Source organism: Pangasianodon hypophthalmus, chromosome 4 (genome assembly GCF_027358585.1).
Source record: "Pangasianodon hypophthalmus isolate fPanHyp1 chromosome 4, fPanHyp1.pri, whole genome shotgun sequence".
Lineage (NCBI taxonomy): Eukaryota > Metazoa > Chordata > Actinopteri > Siluriformes > Pangasiidae > Pangasianodon > Pangasianodon hypophthalmus.
Genome location: NC_069713.1, coordinates 12,130,799 through 12,148,445, shown reverse-complemented (window position 1 = coordinate 12,148,445; position 17,647 = coordinate 12,130,799). Strand labels below are relative to the sequence as shown.

General features: G+C 39.8%; 1 protein-coding gene across 2 annotated transcripts; it reads right to left on the bottom strand.

Moving 5' to 3' along the window:
* Positions 1–76: 76 nt before the first annotated feature.
* si:dkey-183c6.8 (protein O-GlcNAcase) lies at positions 77–17,464 on the bottom strand. 2 transcript variants are annotated; one of them, XM_053233730.1, is made up of 17 exons: positions 17,114–17,464; positions 15,303–15,354; positions 11,713–11,810; positions 11,498–11,628; positions 11,050–11,221; positions 10,538–10,636; positions 9,907–10,176; positions 9,005–9,091; positions 7,656–8,056; positions 6,074–6,248; positions 5,834–5,890; positions 5,664–5,749; positions 5,438–5,542; positions 4,957–5,048; positions 4,552–4,789; positions 4,184–4,340; positions 77–3,485 (listed from the first exon to the last, which is right to left on the bottom strand). In XM_053233730.1, the coding sequence occupies exons 1-17, from the start codon at positions 17,151–17,153 to the stop codon at positions 3,349–3,351; spliced, it is 2,397 nt and encodes a 798-aa protein (XP_053089705.1). In that variant the 5' UTR covers positions 17,154–17,464; the 3' UTR covers positions 77–3,348. The 2 variants fall into 2 exon arrangements, with proteins under 2 accessions (XP_053089705.1, XP_026792548.1); XM_026936747.3 differs by having other exon boundaries at positions 78–3,485; positions 4,594–4,789.
* Between the last annotated feature and the right edge of the window lie 183 nt (positions 17,465–17,647).

The window sequence follows — 17,647 nt, the reverse complement described above, 5'->3', positions numbered from 1 at the left end:
GATTTTGATACCCTGATCTATACCATAGGAAAGCTGACTCCATGACAGCTGAGTTTGAGTCTAAACAAAAAGCTTTTAATGGTGCTGTAAACAGACTTCATTCCAGTACAAAAAATTGAACATAGTCTTTAAAAACATCCAACATAAAATATTCTACATTAAATATCATTAGCAGCCCAATCTGTGGGCTTTTTATTAAACAAACCTATATTTCAATCAGCCAGAGTAGTGCAAAAGTTAGCAGAAACACAATTTTAAAAATACAAACATGCAAATAATGATGGCCTTTAAATGAGTTGTAACGATCATGGCAAATATCCAATTAAACAATACCTACTGTCAGATGAAAAATCAATCTGCCATGACTTTTTTTTTTTGCCAACCTAGAACCATAAGGAGTTGTAAAGTAATGTAATCTAGTGTATGAGTGGGTGTGTATCCCTGCGTGCAGTCAAGGGGATTGAAGGTGATAAATGTTCTCCTTCACAGAGACATTTATATGTGCATTTCTGTGTGTGTGTGTATATGTGTGTGTGTGTTTAGGTAGTGATGAATCCTGCACCGAAAAAGGGCGGTATAAAAAGCCTATAACGTCATTCAGCAATTTTTCATGCTAATTCCTGTAGGAAAGGAGGCCGAGACTATTCATATTGTGCAAGCCCTGTGTGTGTGTGTGTGTGTGTGTGGGTGTGCATGTGTGAAAGAAGCAGAGCATCTACCTGTTTTCAGAATAAGAATTAAGCGCTAAGCAAATATGTTTGTGTGTTGTGTGTGTATACAGTGAATGACATTGAGAATAGTGCTATCCTTCAAATGCCATCTACAGTAGCCTAGTCATTGTGCTTTACGCTCCTAACGCAATTACAGAAGCTTGCAGTCACTCATAACAAGCTACAGAGCATTATCACTAAAGCTATAAGACATGTATAGATTGCCAGTTTAGTGAAGAAACCAACAGAAAGAAATGTGCTGAAGTTAATCAAGCTGAATCAGGTGTGATATAGTGATCAATGGCAGTTATTCATTAACAATCTTTAAACAGGTGTGCAGACCAGGTTACACAGCAGATGAGATCAGTGCAGACCAACATTCTCCAATTTTATCCAAAAAAGGACCAGTGCAGGTCTAAGATATTGTTCCTACCAAACAGTATCAGACCTAGCATATAAAAAACTGTAGCCTGAGTTTCCAGGTCACGTTTGCTGAACGAGCAGAGGCACAGAAATAGAATCCATCCTCCCATTGGGGAAGGAGGGAGTATACCCAGTCTGTGGTGTAGTCAAGGCCATATGCAGTGTATACACGTTTTTTCCAGTGTGTTCTTGTATGTTTACTACTAATGATAGTAGATCCACTTGTATTTTACTGTATTAAAGGAATAATTCACCCTGAAGGACTTGCATATTTATCTTTATAATTAACATGTGATCTTCAGTGGCATCCAAGATATATAACTTTTTTTAGTTTAAACTTCGTTCATCGGCATGTTGGTCTATTTTCACCTTGGCTAATGTTTTCCTATCTTACCCACAATACTGTTTGACTACTTGCTGATAGTGGCACCAGTAGGATTTAGCCAGTGCTTCATCAATACTTTAGTCCTTTAGTCTGTCCAGCTCTCTCACCTCCTCATCTGTACACTCTGCTCCAACAGCTCATCTTCCAAAGCTTTAACTTTCATGCTAATACTGCCACCAAGGCCATTGCACTCATCGTGTTGTAGATCTCTACCTAGCCAGGCCTGCATCCATAGCTGCACTGCATTCTGGAACTTTGAGTCCAACATTTGTTCTCTCCACTACTTTTATGTTGGATTTTTCATTTGACGTTGAACGTCACTGGAAAATGGTGAATGAGAAAAGAAACTCTTGCTCTTTTGTTTTAAGAAACTAACTGCAAAACTTGACCGTTTTCACTTAGATTGTTGAAATATTTTCTTCCATTAAACACTATTGTAACTTTGCTAGCAATGATGGCAGAGAGGGAGAAATCTGCTAACTTCTCAATGGAATAAATGTTCTTATTGGCACCAACCAACAATTTAGCACCATAATTGCTAAGCACAATATAATCATTTCTATATAAACATATTTCAACATATTTATGTGTTTCAAGGTGGACTTCACTGGCAGGGCAGGGTCAGACAAAACCTGCCCATCTGTTTGAACATATGGAATAGAATTTGATTGTTCACTTTCATTTGATGCTTTTTGAAGAACTTTGATTGGTTAATTCTTCATTTTCTACAGATTCTGAATGAACTTTTATGTGACTGCAGATACAGTTACAAAAATAGAATGGTGAAATGCTACCAATATTAGCATTAGTGAGAATAGTCATGGTAAAATGACTATTTTAGACTGGACTACACCACAGGACACAGGTCATTTTCAGTGTTACTCATTAGTAGAAACCAAAACATGGACATATGAAAAAAACATGGTACAGACCACTGCACCCCTCTCTTACTGTAGGCTTACAAATACAGGTCTAAACAGAAAGGCCCAATGAGGGACCTCATACTTGCAACAGCTGGCTTAGAACTAATCCCTCTTTGAACTAACTCTCCTTCTAAGTGCTGTGGTGAGGCTTAAACAAACAGCTCTGGTAAAGATGTTAAATGGTACTAATCATTTGCAAATAAATTTCATTCATCGCTTTTAAGTAATGCACCAGTCATAACACTAATGGTGCTAATCATGTAAAGGCTAGTATAGAGCAGTTAGCATCATGCTAACCAGGCCACAGTGGCCAGTTGACTGTTAGTCAACAGCATGTTTTGGGCAAAGTGCTTCTTCAGCCCCAAAATAGCTCTTTATTCCAGTACTGCTTTCAACAGGCCCTCATCAACTACCCCCATTACAGGGTAGTGTGTATTATCTACATGACACAAGTGGCCACTTGCAGAAAGAGGGATTGAGGGTGTACTGGAGAGCAGATTTACTAGACAGCTAGTTGTGTACAGTAATAAAGTTCCATCAGCTGTCATCTATAGATGAAGTAGTGGCTACAGTAAAAAGCCAATTTCAATGTAGTAAATGTAAATTTTGGAAATACTTAGTATTTTATTTCTCTGTGTTAGATTGCAATGTACTCTGCTCTCCACAAAGGATCATTTAACATACTTCTCTTGGACTTCTCAGGGACCTTGATTGGTGATTGGAGTATTATATCTAAAGGAAACGTCAAAAAGGAAGAGGTTGAGGACGTGTTGAAAGATGTATCAGAATGCAGGACATGTCTTTGAACTTGACACCCTTATTTAAACTGCAGGGCTGTTTAACATGTAACTTTGCCCAAAAAAGTCCAATTATATCATCAGTGATTATTTATGAGCTGGTTAAGGCTCTAGAGCAGCCTGCCTAGGATCAGTCCCTCTGTGGAGTGAGCCTCTCCCCTCACAATCTCCAGAAAGCCCAGCTTAGTGAGGAACTCCAGCCTTAGCCGGTCTGTGGGCTGCACCTCACAAAATACGCCCTGGGAACCTGCAGAGGGAGAGAGAGAGAGAGAGAGAGAGCGGTAAGGTGAGATGAGATGAGGGCCAGGAGAGAGACAACACACAATCAATAAGCAGGAGATTATTTTTCTTCGTTCTCATCCCTCAACACATCTAGTTTATTTTTAATCTAGTTTGCTTTTAGTCATCAAGCTGATTTTGAAATGCCTAGATTTTGATGTGGGAGTTTTAAAAATATCAAGTGTGGAGGATTTGATATTTTTTATTTCTATTTTTTATTTTTTTTTATTATTGATACGTTTTATTTCTGGCTTTGAGAAATCATTTTACCATCCAATTTCGAGTCCTTTAGCATTGAGACTTCATTGTAGATGACAATTACATGCTAGAGGAGTGTGTAGCTGTTCACAGGAAGTTTTATTACCATAACCATTAGCCACCTAGCTCCTATTTATTTGTGGTGGTTACCAGTAAAATCTTTGATTCCTACTTGGACTGATCAAGCCTCATATCAACAATGGTCTCGAAGATTATGTGAGATGCTCTAGTTGTTGTCCTGGTGAGAAAATGATGTGAATGTCAAAGTTCCAGTGATGTCAGAGGTTCTTTATTTCAGACCGTCATCTTTCTAGTGCTGGAAGCTAAATTTTTTTTGGCAAGATCATTTGCAGTGGAAACACACAGAACAATTAAAAGGTAGAGCCTAGCCCAAAAGCTGTTTCTTACCGTTAGCTTTGAGTGCTGTGAGCAGGGCCGTGAGAAGGCTTCTGCTGACACTGCAGTCCACCAGTTCAGGCACTGCCTCAAGCCGGAGCTGAGACGGGAAGTGGTACAGCAGGGAGTCTGGGTAATCCTGCTCTTCATGCAAACTCAGCAGCGCCTCCTGTGATTACACGGAGAAATGAGAATAGTGAATGTTTTGTGTGCAAATTCTTGTGTTCTGTCTGTGTATGTGTTTGTGAGACAGGACATTTCTTAGTGGTGTTTGTAGTCTGACTGTTTATCCAGAAATACAGCAGTGAACACTACCACACATCCTCTAGCACATGTGTTTCAGATATTAGTATTTTAACTTAAAGAAAAACTGGTCAAACCATTATCCTGTGATGTTTATCTCTCCTGGTTTGAACTCTGACCTTCTGCGCAGTGTGTCCATTGGCCACGTGTGTACGTGTGGGGTATTTGTCTCTCATAGCGGGCAGCCAGGTGGCCTGGCACCTCTTGACAAATAAGCGTACATCCAGAATGCCAGCAACACACCCACACACACCCAGCTCATCCTCCAGAACAAAGCTGTATTCTGGGCACAGGGCCAGAGATGCACCCAAACACCTGAAAACACACACAAGCACAAACAGATTCATAATTATTCCTTTGAAGGTCATAGAGGTACCAGTGTTAGGAATTACTGTTATGACAGTATAGGGAGAGAGGAACATCTGTGAAGCTTCTGTGAAGCTACGTCTGTGAAATTGCCTATTTATGTAAGCAAATGTAACCTGTCACCGATGAAGTCTGGATGAAGCACAGTCACATCCTGAGCACCTCTGGTTTTCTGATAAAGTTGACGCACCATGTGGTACAGCTCCACCTAACAGCACACAGGATAAGAGCACACAAACATACCCAGTAATTATAATGCAGATGCAAGAACAGTGATCAGTTAACATTTTAACTGTTATCTGTTATTTATTACGTATAAAGCCATTCAGTAACTTGAATGAATACGTCTTTTAGTTAGTATAAGATTATACAAAAAATCTTAGTATTAACTGAAATAGTAGTGGCAATACTACTAACTACTAAACTATAAACTATTTTTTGGCCTATTCAAGTTTAGAAAGTGTGAGGCTGAGCACACTGTGAATGAGAGATATTGAGTGTGTTACTGGTTGTGAAGTAAATTTACGACACAATTCTGTATCGCCAGGAAAAGCAACATGGCATCAACCGTCCTAGGCTGTACACAGTATATCTCACCTTGTCTTTGAGCTGGAAGGGCCGTATGTTGTAGAGACGAGAGGTGGGGAAGAGAGGAGGGGGGTGGCTGAACAGCTCACTGCTGGTGCCTACAGGAAGAAGCATCTTCAGCACACACCAGATGGAGAGAGGAAGAGAATGAAATGATGAGGAATATATGACATGAGCCATGATCTAACTGCATTCATGCTGTACTACTCTGCTAAATTCTCAATGTCATTCATACCTGCACTTCCCCTGACAGCCCTCCTTTAAATACCCATGGCTCTGCCTCCACACCGAGAAGCTCCGCCCCTGATGAGGCTCCACACCCTGTTGAGTAGAAGCCACTCATTCTCACAGCATATGTAATCACAGGCATGTGCAATATGGCATAGAAAGGAAAGAGATACTCACAATGAAAACAGTTCTTCCATGAGCCCAGTGAAGAACTATCACTTACCACCCGACCCTCTGAAGGTGAGAAAAAAAGAAAGAGGGAGAGAGATGTATCAGAACAATTCAAAACATTTCAGGTATAAAGCAACACTCCTATATAGATAGTCTCACGTTATGAAACTCAACCCAAGTCCACATTTTCCCTTCAGTCCTTCAATTCCTAATCTCTCTCTCACTCTCTATCTCTCACACTCTCACCCAGCCAGCTGATGAAGGCCTTGGCTACAAGCAGCGTGTTTCTCAGGTCCCAGACATATGGGTAAAGGTCATAGAGCACAGCTCTGTTCACGCTGTTAACCACGCTGCCATGCAGAACCGCAATCTCATCACACGCAACCAGAAACCGGCCTGCCCGCACCCGCCACTCCTCCATCTGAGGAAAAAATCAGATTTATAGTAGTTAAGATGGAAAGAGATGGAAAGACTCTATTATTATATAAAAATTCATGAAATTAATTAAATATTAAAGTCAGAGAGCAGAGAGTAGGAGTGGATCTGTTAAGGTAAATTTTAGAGATGGCATTATACCACTTTTCCTTTTTCCGATAACAGTACAGGTACTGAAACACTGATTATCAGCCGATACTGATACCCATCCAAAATTGTTTTCTTAAAACCTATGAAACTTTAAATTGTTATTTTAACTAAAGCACTTCACAGTTAAACTCTTTCACACAAAAATCACTTACATTGTAAGATAAAAATATAATAAAGTATAACATATAAATATAATATTATTGACCCTAACAAAATAAAAACCAGTCAGGTTTTTTTTATATGTAAGCATTTCCAGTTCTAAAAATAATTTTTTTTCCAAATCCCATTCCAATCAGATATCCAATGTTTTTTCTCTGCTATATGCTGCACCATTTTTTGCTGCTATCGACCCGATACCAATACTGTATCTCTAGTAAGTATTTATTATTGCTTATTACTAATTTTGCAAAAATTAGGAGCGATTTAGGAGTGTAAAATATAGGAGAAATGGTAAGACAGAAAGAGCCTTTATAGTCACTCTAAAACGATTTAAAAAAAAAAAGCATGTATTTTTAGGATCAGTCCTTTCGAGGAATTAATTTGAGTACATTTGACACCTGTGTTAAATACTGAGCTGCAAAGTTATTGCGTCATAAAATATAAAAGCTCCAATATGCAATTGCAGGCCATGTCTATCAGAAGACGGCTGTAGCCATGCTGGGGTTGGGGGCTTTTGCCCAATGTTCCCAGGATAGGCTCCAGTTCCACCATGACCCTGACCAAGATAAAGCTGTTACTGAAAGTCTGAAAGTGAGGGAGAGAGGGAGGATTCCTAATTGGATAAGGGTAAAAATGTAGGCATTTCTGTCTGTTTTACTGTCCTCTAATGGTGCTTTTTTGTAGTACTGTCACAGAATGTACTAAATAATTTATTCCTTTACTCATTTTCAGCAACTGTTTTGTCCATGTCAGGGAAGCTGGGCATACTGAGACTATCCCAGGAACACTGTGTGCAAGGCTGGGATACACACAGGGCACCACTTACACTCACACATTCATTCACACAGGGGCAACGATCAAACTATGGATCCTTGAGATACCAATGCTACCTGCTGCCCCACAGTGCCACTCATTTATTATTCGGTGTGGGAAAAATGTTATGGTCTTCATATGATGACCTTGAACAGAACAGGATGTACAGAAGACATGCACATGTCTCAACAATTTTCACACATATTTTTCTCATCTAGTCTTTGTTTATCCTGCACACACACACACACAGACCATTCAGCATCACAGAGACCTTCTGCGGTTGCATCTTCTTGCTGCTGCCGTTGACACTGACATAATGGCAGTGGTTTTTGAGCCAGGTAAGTGCCTGCAGCAGGCTCTGTGCAGGCGGACCATGCTCATGTGGCAGGTAGTACAGTCCCACCAGCAGTCGCACTTGGGCCTCACTGAGTGGAGATTTCCCAGCACACAGGCTCTTTCCTGAGGCCTTCTCCCAGCCTTGGCCTCCAGGGCCCTGCTCTTCACTCTCAGTCTCAGCCGACACCTTCAGCACTGAGGTGGAAGAAGGAACCAGAGCCCCAGCAGCAGACGGAGATTTAGACTGGGCTCCATGCAGATTGTCTAAGCTTTCAGGAGGTTTAGGTTTGGAGGAGAGAGCAGACGGTTTGTTCTCTGTAGGCCTGTTCTGCCGTCCTGAGGAGAAATCAGAATTGCTTAAATGTCTAATTTTACACACTTTTTCCAGGGACATTTTCCTGGCTGCAGAATAAACTGTGTTTTTATACCTGCCCAGGAAATCAGCCCTTAAATTTTACACTGACAGAATAAAATATAAATGAGATGTGAATGTCTCCAGTGACGTTGCAATTCAATCGAATTTCCATTCAGGGTGCCACGATGCAATTATGAAACAAATCTTTGTGCATCTCGTTTTTTATAAAATGTATGCATTTGCAGGCAAAATTCTCATTTGAATGTCTCTTTAATCACCTATCAAAGCAGGTGTTTCCCAACATTTTCACTAAATGTTCCTTCTCTAGCCTGAGGAAAAAGCAATAAACACTGTATTTTCATACATTTTGAATTAGGCATCTTTTTTTTACATTGCATTCCATGTAGAATTATATTTCCTACTAAAATTGCTATTACATGTAACAATTTATAACAGGCATTTATCAGTCACTCTTTTGCTAGTTTTCTGTGGTAAAATTGTGTGTGTTCAATTGGGCACGCCACAAAAAGTTGGCATATGGCAGATCACATTTATGACAGCCATTGCTTAAAATATTTTTTATAAAAGATATTTCTGACATTTTTAATTTTTGATAAATCAAGATTTATGCATAAGCCAAGGTGAACTTCCAATTATGTATGATATTGTGTGCATTTATGCAGAATTGCAATGTATCTTAAAAAAAGAATCTGTTACTTATGTTACAAACCTTAGTCTTATTACAAATACTATACATCTGGTATAAAAATGGCATCTAACATGTTTACGTAATATGTGTGTTTTGTTTAAATAAACAAAAACAGCAAAGTCCCTGAAGAATCAATGATATGTAAGAATCAGAATCAGTGATATGTAACACAGTGAGCTGTGTGTTTCTGTCTAATGGATGAGTGGTGTGTGTAAAATACCAGGCTGTAGAGGTTGGTTCAGCTCAGACATCCAGTCTTTCAGCGCAGCAGAAAGAGCTCGCTCCGGACAGTACTGATGCCCTTTACCTACACAAACATACAAGGCTTAGTTTATTATTACATTACAGGTCTAAGCCTAGATTTATTTAATTCTTGTCTATGTTGGTTATCATAGCATTGGTCTTTGCTTCATAAAGCCAACTTGTCAAGATAGCTTTATCAACTTCACAAACAACCCTGTAGTGATTCAGTATTAAGTGTTGAAGTAAGCATAACAGAACAGTGTTATCAGTCACACCCACAATTATGTGTTTTTCCATGGCATGGCATTTATATGTTCATTAGGAAACAGACACAGATCATTAGAGTACTGTACAATGCATTTTAATCACAATCAAATTCAACAAACACAATAAAGTCTAGTGTCTCTGAAACCAAAGCTGATGAACCCAACAGTCATTATCCATAACATCCCACATATACACCATTTAATCAGAGAAACTGAGACAGTGTTTAAAAACCAGTGTTATAGTGTGAATGAATGTGTATTAATATCTTTGAGTCCTTAAATTGCTCAAAAGTTAATCATATTATGTGACTGACCACTTGGTCTTGTCCAATTCTTTCCCTCTCATCCTGTCTCTCTTTGAGCTCACAACCAACCACACACAGTTCTCACCATTTCTCACCATCCCACTAAGATTAATTTGGGTGTCGTGGCCCACTTAACCCACCATCACTTCTTTCATGAAATCGGATCCTCTATCTCCCACACATCTATCACAGCCCTGCCTTCTGCCACTCATCTTTTCCCCTTCTTCTTCCTTTCTTTTCCTATAATTTCTATTTTTACTTTCCATTCTCTCCTCTCCTCTTTCTCTTATACACATCTTTCCTCTCACCTTCTCTTTTCTCCTTCCCTGCTTTGTGCCATGTCCCAAGTGTGTGTAGAGGGATGTAGTTTGCTTCAAATTCACAGTTAGGGTTCAGCAGCAGACCCCTGAGATGAGCTTGGAGGCCAGGCGGACGACCCTTAAAAGGCCCCAGGAAGACACGACGTGAATCGTAATCATTAGCATGCAGATTGTCCCACACCAGGGGAGGGCGCTGTAACACTGACTGCACCTCCATCAGTGAATCTGCACTCAGCTCTCGAGAGATCACCTTGCTTCCTATTGGATGAATGACAGTATAAAGATATTAATCAGGATTTTCTGAGACTACAGCAATGTGATAAGTGAAGATGTTATAAATGTGGAATAATAGTTCTGCACTCACTACTGACACATTATAATGAATCCAACATGGAATACAATATAAGATAATGTATGAATCAATACAATAAGCAGACATATATTTATAAACTAATTATTGTCAGTTAAACATTTTTACATCTGTAGTATTATTTTAAGATACTTGATGCTTACATGCACTGTAATAACCCATGCATTCACAGTGACAGAAAATGGTCTAGAGACATGGAAATGGACTGTTGCCCTAGTTTAAAAATTGGTCATATATCAGTATGCTCACCGGTCCAGATGACTGAGATGCCTGGCAGCAGATCTTCTCCTACTGTCAGCAGGTATGGAGACTTGGACACACTGGGAGAGCAGAGCGAGCTGCAGTACTCTGCACAGAGAGAGAAAGAGAGAGAGAGAGAGAGAGAGAGAGAGAGAGAGAGCTGGATAGATTTGCTTTTCTGTCAAACAGTATAGCACAACAATCATCAGCATTAGAGTACAATGGTGCTTGCTGTCTCTGTCTCTGTTCACATAAACCAAATGGCAAGCAAAATATAAATCAGACCTCAAAGATTCTCTATTGTTGCTATTATTCTTAGCATTTACTGTTAACACTAGAGTTGTGTGGAAAATTATGTCCATGATGTTAGTGAACTCCTACTTTTGAGTACCTATGTGCAATGGTAAACAGACACAGGTACTCAACCAGGGTCCTAACATTTTTGGTTTGTGATTCCTAACTGTACATATTATTATTACTGCACAAATATTGACGGATAATAAACATGGAAAGTGGCCTACCAGTGGGGCAGAACAGGAAGACAGGCGGTTCCCCCAGGAAACGGAAGATCTCATTGGTCACAGACACCTGAGCATGAGCGAATGAGGAGAAAGCCTCAGTATCAGCCTGACACATCGAGTGGTCGATGTCATCAAACAGAATGGCAAACGCCTGGCAGCCCAGTTCTGCCACCTAGTAGTGAGCATAAGACGAAACAAGAGAAAGTAGATCAGGTTTTAGTATGACTTAAGGGACTGAGCTAAATGGGAGATATTTTAATCCCAATAGGCCACTGGTAAGCTAAGCAATAAAGTAGGGCTGTGTGGGTGTGTGTAGGAGTGTGGTTATGTGTGCAGTTAAGGAGGTGGAAGCTAATAATAATTGCCCTTGTCCTGCAGTCATTTCTCAAATGCAATAGATTTATATGCAGACATGTGACTGTGTATGTGTATGCATGTATTCATGTACCTGTCGAAGTTTACGCTTGAGCAATGTGAGGTCAGAGGAGCTGGAGAAGACAATGTCCTGACCAGGAGAGAGAGCATACACAAACCTCAGCCCTCTCGACTCGGCTTCATGCACCAGGGCTTTCAGCTGTGCTACAGAGATGGAGAGAGCGAGAGTTAAAAATGAAAGAGTCCAAGAGTAAATAAATAATTGCCACATGTGAAACACTCCTATACCTTCCTCCTCTGTGGAGTACACCTCTCTCCACAGCAAACGATGCTTCAGGTCATCTTTAGGACCATAGAGATATGTGTTCAAACCCCATCTTTGCATCCTGTGTGTATAACAGAAACATCGAAAAAGAAAACGCTGTCTTTAGTGGTATATACAGCCTAACATAGAGAAGCACAAATGACATTCAACAAAATATTAGTATTATATTTGCAAGATGCCCAATTATGAGCAGTTACTTGAACATAGAGAGCAATTGGTGTATTTGTACTTTATTGTATTTAGAATACCTAACTGGAACGCTTAATCTCGGTGCAAAGGTATGCTCAAGAAGCAAAGCCTACCTGGAGGAACACTCAGAGCCCAATGACTCTAAGTACGTACTATTATGGAATTTGACCAAAGAAACTTGTATTACAGCCTATTGCTGGTGATTAAACTAGTCAAAGTGCAGCCTAGTGTGTTTGGTTTTAACCAGTGATGTTTGCCTTTGTTTATGAAAGTTGAGTTTGTGTCATTGTTTTACTGCTCTATAGTTTTTTTAAGCTTTTAGACATATACTTAGTTTAACACTGCATCAAGTAATTACACAGCTCCTTCTTCTACTTCTTGATTAAGCCATTTGTAATAAAACATATTTATTATAAAAATTTCAGTGCTGATTGCTTCTTTTTTTTTTAACATGGACCATACTAGTGCAGTTTTGCATAATGTTTCACAAAGCAACTTTTATTCAGAATCAGGTTTTTAACATATTGTTTCTAGGCATCATATCAGTTCTTTAAAAGATACCTGAAAAAACTGTGCTTGAAGTATTACCATTAAGTGGATCTGGATAGTTTCTTTATATCAGGCTTGAGCTCACAATTTTCTGGCCCAGCCTTAAAAGAGGCTTTCTTCTCCTTAAAAGATGACCCATGCCCAGTTTGAAATTGATTTTGCGTAGTTTGTAAATGGAATTGCAATCGACCTTGCAGGCAGAAGACAGCTTAAAACTAAAACCTCCTCCTTCATACTGGTCCTATAAAGAACATCCCCAGACAGAGCGAACCCTTGAACCAAGTGTGCATTAAGAATGGTGCACTTAAAGAACATAAAACAGATATGGCACAAAACGTGTGCATGGCAGTGGGAGAGATGCTACACTTTATCAATAATGCTACTTCATTATCAATAATGGAGCAGACTGAGTCTGAATCATTTTCACAGTTTGTCCATGTGTTATAACATCCATAACATTACTGCTATATTTCTGCAGCTCTAATATGTAAGTGAATATTTAACTTGTAACTCTTTGGTTGCATTTTTTTTTGATAGGTCTCATGACCAACTATGGCACTATGACACACTATTTCAGTGAGGCTGATCTTGTGCAGGCAAAGAGACACTTTGCAAGTCAATACAAGTTCAGATTTCATATTTATAGCTCTGGAACGATATTTAATACATTCAATGGATACAGTCGGAGTCAGTTTCAAAGATTTTCTGTTACTCTGGATACTGATATGGCTCTGGATGAGTAATCAATAGACAAATATCTCTGGATCAGAAAGTTTTGTCTGTGGCTAAAATCATTCATTCATTCAGCTTCAGTGTCCTGCTCAGAGTCATGGTGGATCCAGAATCTATCACAGGAACACCGGGTGGGTTGAATGGGAGGCAAGTTCATCACAGAGCAGCACACACACATTCACACATTCATTTACACATTCAAACTAGCCAATCCACCAAATGGCATGTTTTTGGGAGATGAGAAGACACTGAAGAACCTGGAGGAAACCCATGCAGACACAGGGAGGATAAGTGAATATATGGATATTATAATATCATGAATAAAGTGAACAATCTAAACGTCACATGGTGTATTATACATGGCTTCTGTGTGAGTACTCTCTGAAGTGAACAGCTGTATGGGGTCTTTGTGTGAGTGCTTGCTAATAGACAGAGGGGGTGTGTGTGTGTCTGTGTGTGTGTGTGAGAGAGAGAGAGACTATAATAAGAAGCAAAAAGGCAGATGCCCCACATATATTGAAGTTGAGTTGGAGTTGCTCTAAAATATTAATGCACACCTCCTGAGGGTTGCCCTTGAGCCAGATATGTGAAGCCTGCAGCTCTTTGCTAGTGCATACAACACCAACCTTTGGGTTAGCTTTAAAAACGAAGCCTTTCCTGGCTCTCTCTCTCTCTCTCTCTCTCAAAATTTGGATTTCTCCACCTGTCAGTTCTATCAGTCTCTTCCTCAACCCAGCAAGAACTCTCTAGTCTCAACTGGGTATGTATTCTCACCTGCCTACTTCAATATCTTTCTCTGTCTCTCGAGCTCATTTACTATTAATCCTTTCTTCCAGCACTGAACTTGGACCAGTGCCCTTCCTCTCTTCCTAACTCTTTCTCTCTGTTTTTCTGTGTGGGTAGAACGTTCTCTCTTCTCCTCTCTTCCTGTCCAGATGGTGTCCTGCTCGTTTGTGCTCTTCTCTCACAAACTACAAACACACACTTAGGCCCACTGCTAGCGCAGAATGTTGCAGACGGAGAGAAACATGAAACAGAAACATTGCAGACAGACAGACACATGATGAAATGCACATGAAGGAAGTAGAAAAATAATTTAGTGTAGCAACAGCATTTCATGGACACATTTCTCATTTGCAGAGCTGCGTGAAATGTATATGTAGCAAAGAGGAGACAATAGGGTTTAATATGAAATGTTTTTCTATATGACACATTTAGTGCACTTGTATATTGAGTAGGAAGGTGATCCATGACTAGACAGTTGCTAAGCCACAGAGAAAATAGAAATGACTTTACTAAACTGAGTTATATATATAACTCAGGTGTGATTAGGAAGACTGCAGTGAGTACATTTACATACTTGTACCTAATGACAAATGGGCAGCATGACAAATCATGTTCTTCTGCTTCTTCTAAAATCATGATGCTTGAAGACATTGTTATGATACGTAATATGCATAAAAAAACTGTGAAAAATGTTCATGTAATTAGACAGCTACAAAAGAAAATTATTTAACAGTGAAAAGCAGGGAAATTAAAAAAAAAAATCTGAGAATGTGAGAGGTAGAGAGACAGAAGTGCTAACCGCTTTTTCATAAGGTTACATTTTAACTTTCGCCCACGCACAAAAAGACACACAAAGACATATCTGTCCTGCTCACTTGCTCTAACTTGTTTTTTCTCACTCTCTCAGTCTCTCATTCAGCTATAAAATAAAATTCATTCTCACTTCCTCTCTCTCTCTCTCTCTCTCCCCTTTCACACCAGTCTCTCCAGTTCTCAGCTAACGCCTTACATCACCACAGTAATCATCACTTCATCGATTCCCACTTCGCCCAGGGAAAATGGAGCCAGGCTGCGTCACTCGTTTCTCTGAGGGATGATGGTAAAGGCATTGGGGCCTGTGAAACTGCAACTCAGTGGAGGCATGCCAGCACCAGTCAGTGCCCAGCCACTCCTACTGCAAAGGCCAATCGCCTTACAAACTGTGCAACTCAGTCACAGCTTATGCAAGAAAAAGGACTTGTGAATACAGATCATCTGAATACCGTTCATCAGCAATTAACCTTTAACTCACACTCACCACTGAAACAGCACTTTTCTCTGCTCCATGGACCAGGGCCGCCCATAAAAACCTACAAGAGGGATAGATACACATTAGACCCACGTCTCACACATGCGCACGCATGAACACACTCACATAAACAGCATAAGGCAAAATATCCTACAGAAGTCCTCCATTAACTTTACCTCACACACTGCCTAATCCAGATGCTAAGAATGCAGTGCAGTATGATTGCGAAAGCCCTATTAGGATGGCATTAGTTTTACATGGGTCGATGGGGTACCTCCATCTCTGACAGGTATTATTCACTTGTTTTGTTTACATTTAATTCGCAATGTCATTGTTTTACTCCTTCCATACCTTATAACCAAGAATATCTAATATTATTTAATAATGTCAACAGTGGTCTGATCATTTTAGTCCCAGGTGGAAAGACAATTCTGTAATTTTGCAAACAGTTCTTGTCTCTTGCATTGGAAAATATTTTGACCACTGTCATGTGTCATAATTAATTTTCTTTTTGCACATATCTAGAGAGTTTTTAAATATAGTACTACTGGCAATCACTGTCTTCACTGGCAGTCAGCTGGAAGGAAAATATAAAGTAAATCGAACAAGTGCAATACCACTGAAGCTGAGTAAATTGCCTGTAATAATGAAAGCTATAGATATAAAGCTTAATTTTGCAGAATAAAATTTATGGTCCAGTAATGTAATCATATCATCATCATGACACAAGAGTGAAGAATTTATGTTCACAGCAAAAGAAAACTATTGCAAACTTGCTCATTGCATGCTAACTCTTATGTGTTCACCATAAAGAAACTGATATGGTTCGAACAGGGCTTTAGTATGAATGTGCAGTAAGAATGTGCTCCATTATTGTAACTATGAGTATTTACTGTATGTGTGTGCAGATTGCATGTTTAGTATATACTGTATGTTCAGTGCTGTTCAGACCTCTGTTTAGCCATAAGCAAATTGTATCGGGCTGTGTGCTGCTGCAGGACAGAAGTGGGTCAATAGACAGAGCAGACACACACATACACTTCCAGACAGACATTTCCCCTGCTGGGCAAAAGATTAAACCGGCCAATAATATGACATGGACATACAGACACAAGCTGAGCCAATTAGACTGTGTGTGTGTGTGTGTGTGTGTGTGTGTGTGTGTGGGCATGTTTCTATAACTTGGTGGGGAACAAAGGAATATCAGACAGCTTTGACCTTGTGGTGACATTTGGATGGTCCCAACAAGGAAAACTTTTTTAAAGCAAAAACTGCAGCTTTTATCTAAAAATTAAAAGGACGCAAAAGACAGTTAACCCTCAACTGCTCATTTGCATCCTGTCTAAATTGTAAATCACTTTGAATAAAAGCATCTGCTAAATAAGCAAATGTAAATGTTTCCTATTGGTTACAGAGGTTAAGGTTAGATTTAGGTGCAAGGACAGCATTAATTGGCTGCATTACCAATTATTTCAGTGGAAGGTCCTCACAAGGATAGTAAGAGAAACCTGTGTGTGTGTGTTTATGTGTGTGTTTGTAACACTGCCTGAACAGCCTCTATTCACTCTCACTCTGAATGTGGCTATTTATAATGCACTGAGGCTGCAAGAAATGAATCAGCTGTTCTACTACTCTACAAAAGAAACCTGATTTAATATGGGAGAGCAAACCCTGACCAAAACCAGTGCACTCCGCTATATTTCTTTTGTCTGAATGGTAAATCACACAGTCGACTAGTCTGTCCTGCACAAGTGATGATCGTTAGATCGGATTTCACTCTCCACATAAATACACTCGGATGTGAAGGAAGCGCTGCTTACCTTCAACAACCCCGCACAAAAACTCCTCTTTCCCCTCCATCGCTGTGATTGTGGCTCGAAAACGAAAGGAAAAGCTCGTGTGATCAGCACACACTACGGCTCTTATGCTGCCTCCATCTCTCCATCCTCTTCTCCCAGGTAGCAGCTGAACAGCCCGAGATGCTTCACTTCACTGAAGCCCAGTTTAACCTCTCAGTGCCCAAAGAGTCGGAGAAATAGTGAGCTCTGTGCCCGTATATCTGATTCCTCAGGTATAGACCACTGGGGGGAATAGGTGTGAGTGAAGTGAGGATGATATTACTGATCGTGCTCGTTTCTTTATCCGACTGTAACTGACGGTTCCGTCGCGAATGATTCACTCTTTTTAATGAATCTTTTAGTGCAACGAATCCAGCCGATTCGCCCTCATGAACAAGATTCGGTTCGTTTCTCTTCAGGAATAGCTTTAGTTTATAGTTTTCTCTTCAGCTATATGTTTAGTCAAACAATTTTTTTAATGGAATTTATACATAGCTGTTTATAGAGCGTGCGAAG

What these genes read in the sequence shown, in the direction of transcription:
- si:dkey-183c6.8 (XM_053233730.1), bottom strand. Translation starts at nt 17,153, where the DNA reads ATGGAGGGGAAAGAGGAGTTTTTGTGCGGGGTTGTTGAAG. An exon ending in AGAAAAGTGCTGTTTCAGTG is followed by an intron (nt 11,811 to 15,302) that starts GTGAGTGTGAGT and finishes TTATACACACAG; the next exon opens with GATGCAAAGATGGGGTTTGA. An exon ending in CTTCCTGTTCTGCCCCACTG is followed by an intron (nt 10,637 to 11,049) that starts GTAGGCCACTTT and finishes CTCTCTGTGCAG; the next exon opens with AGTACTGCAGCTCGCTCTGC.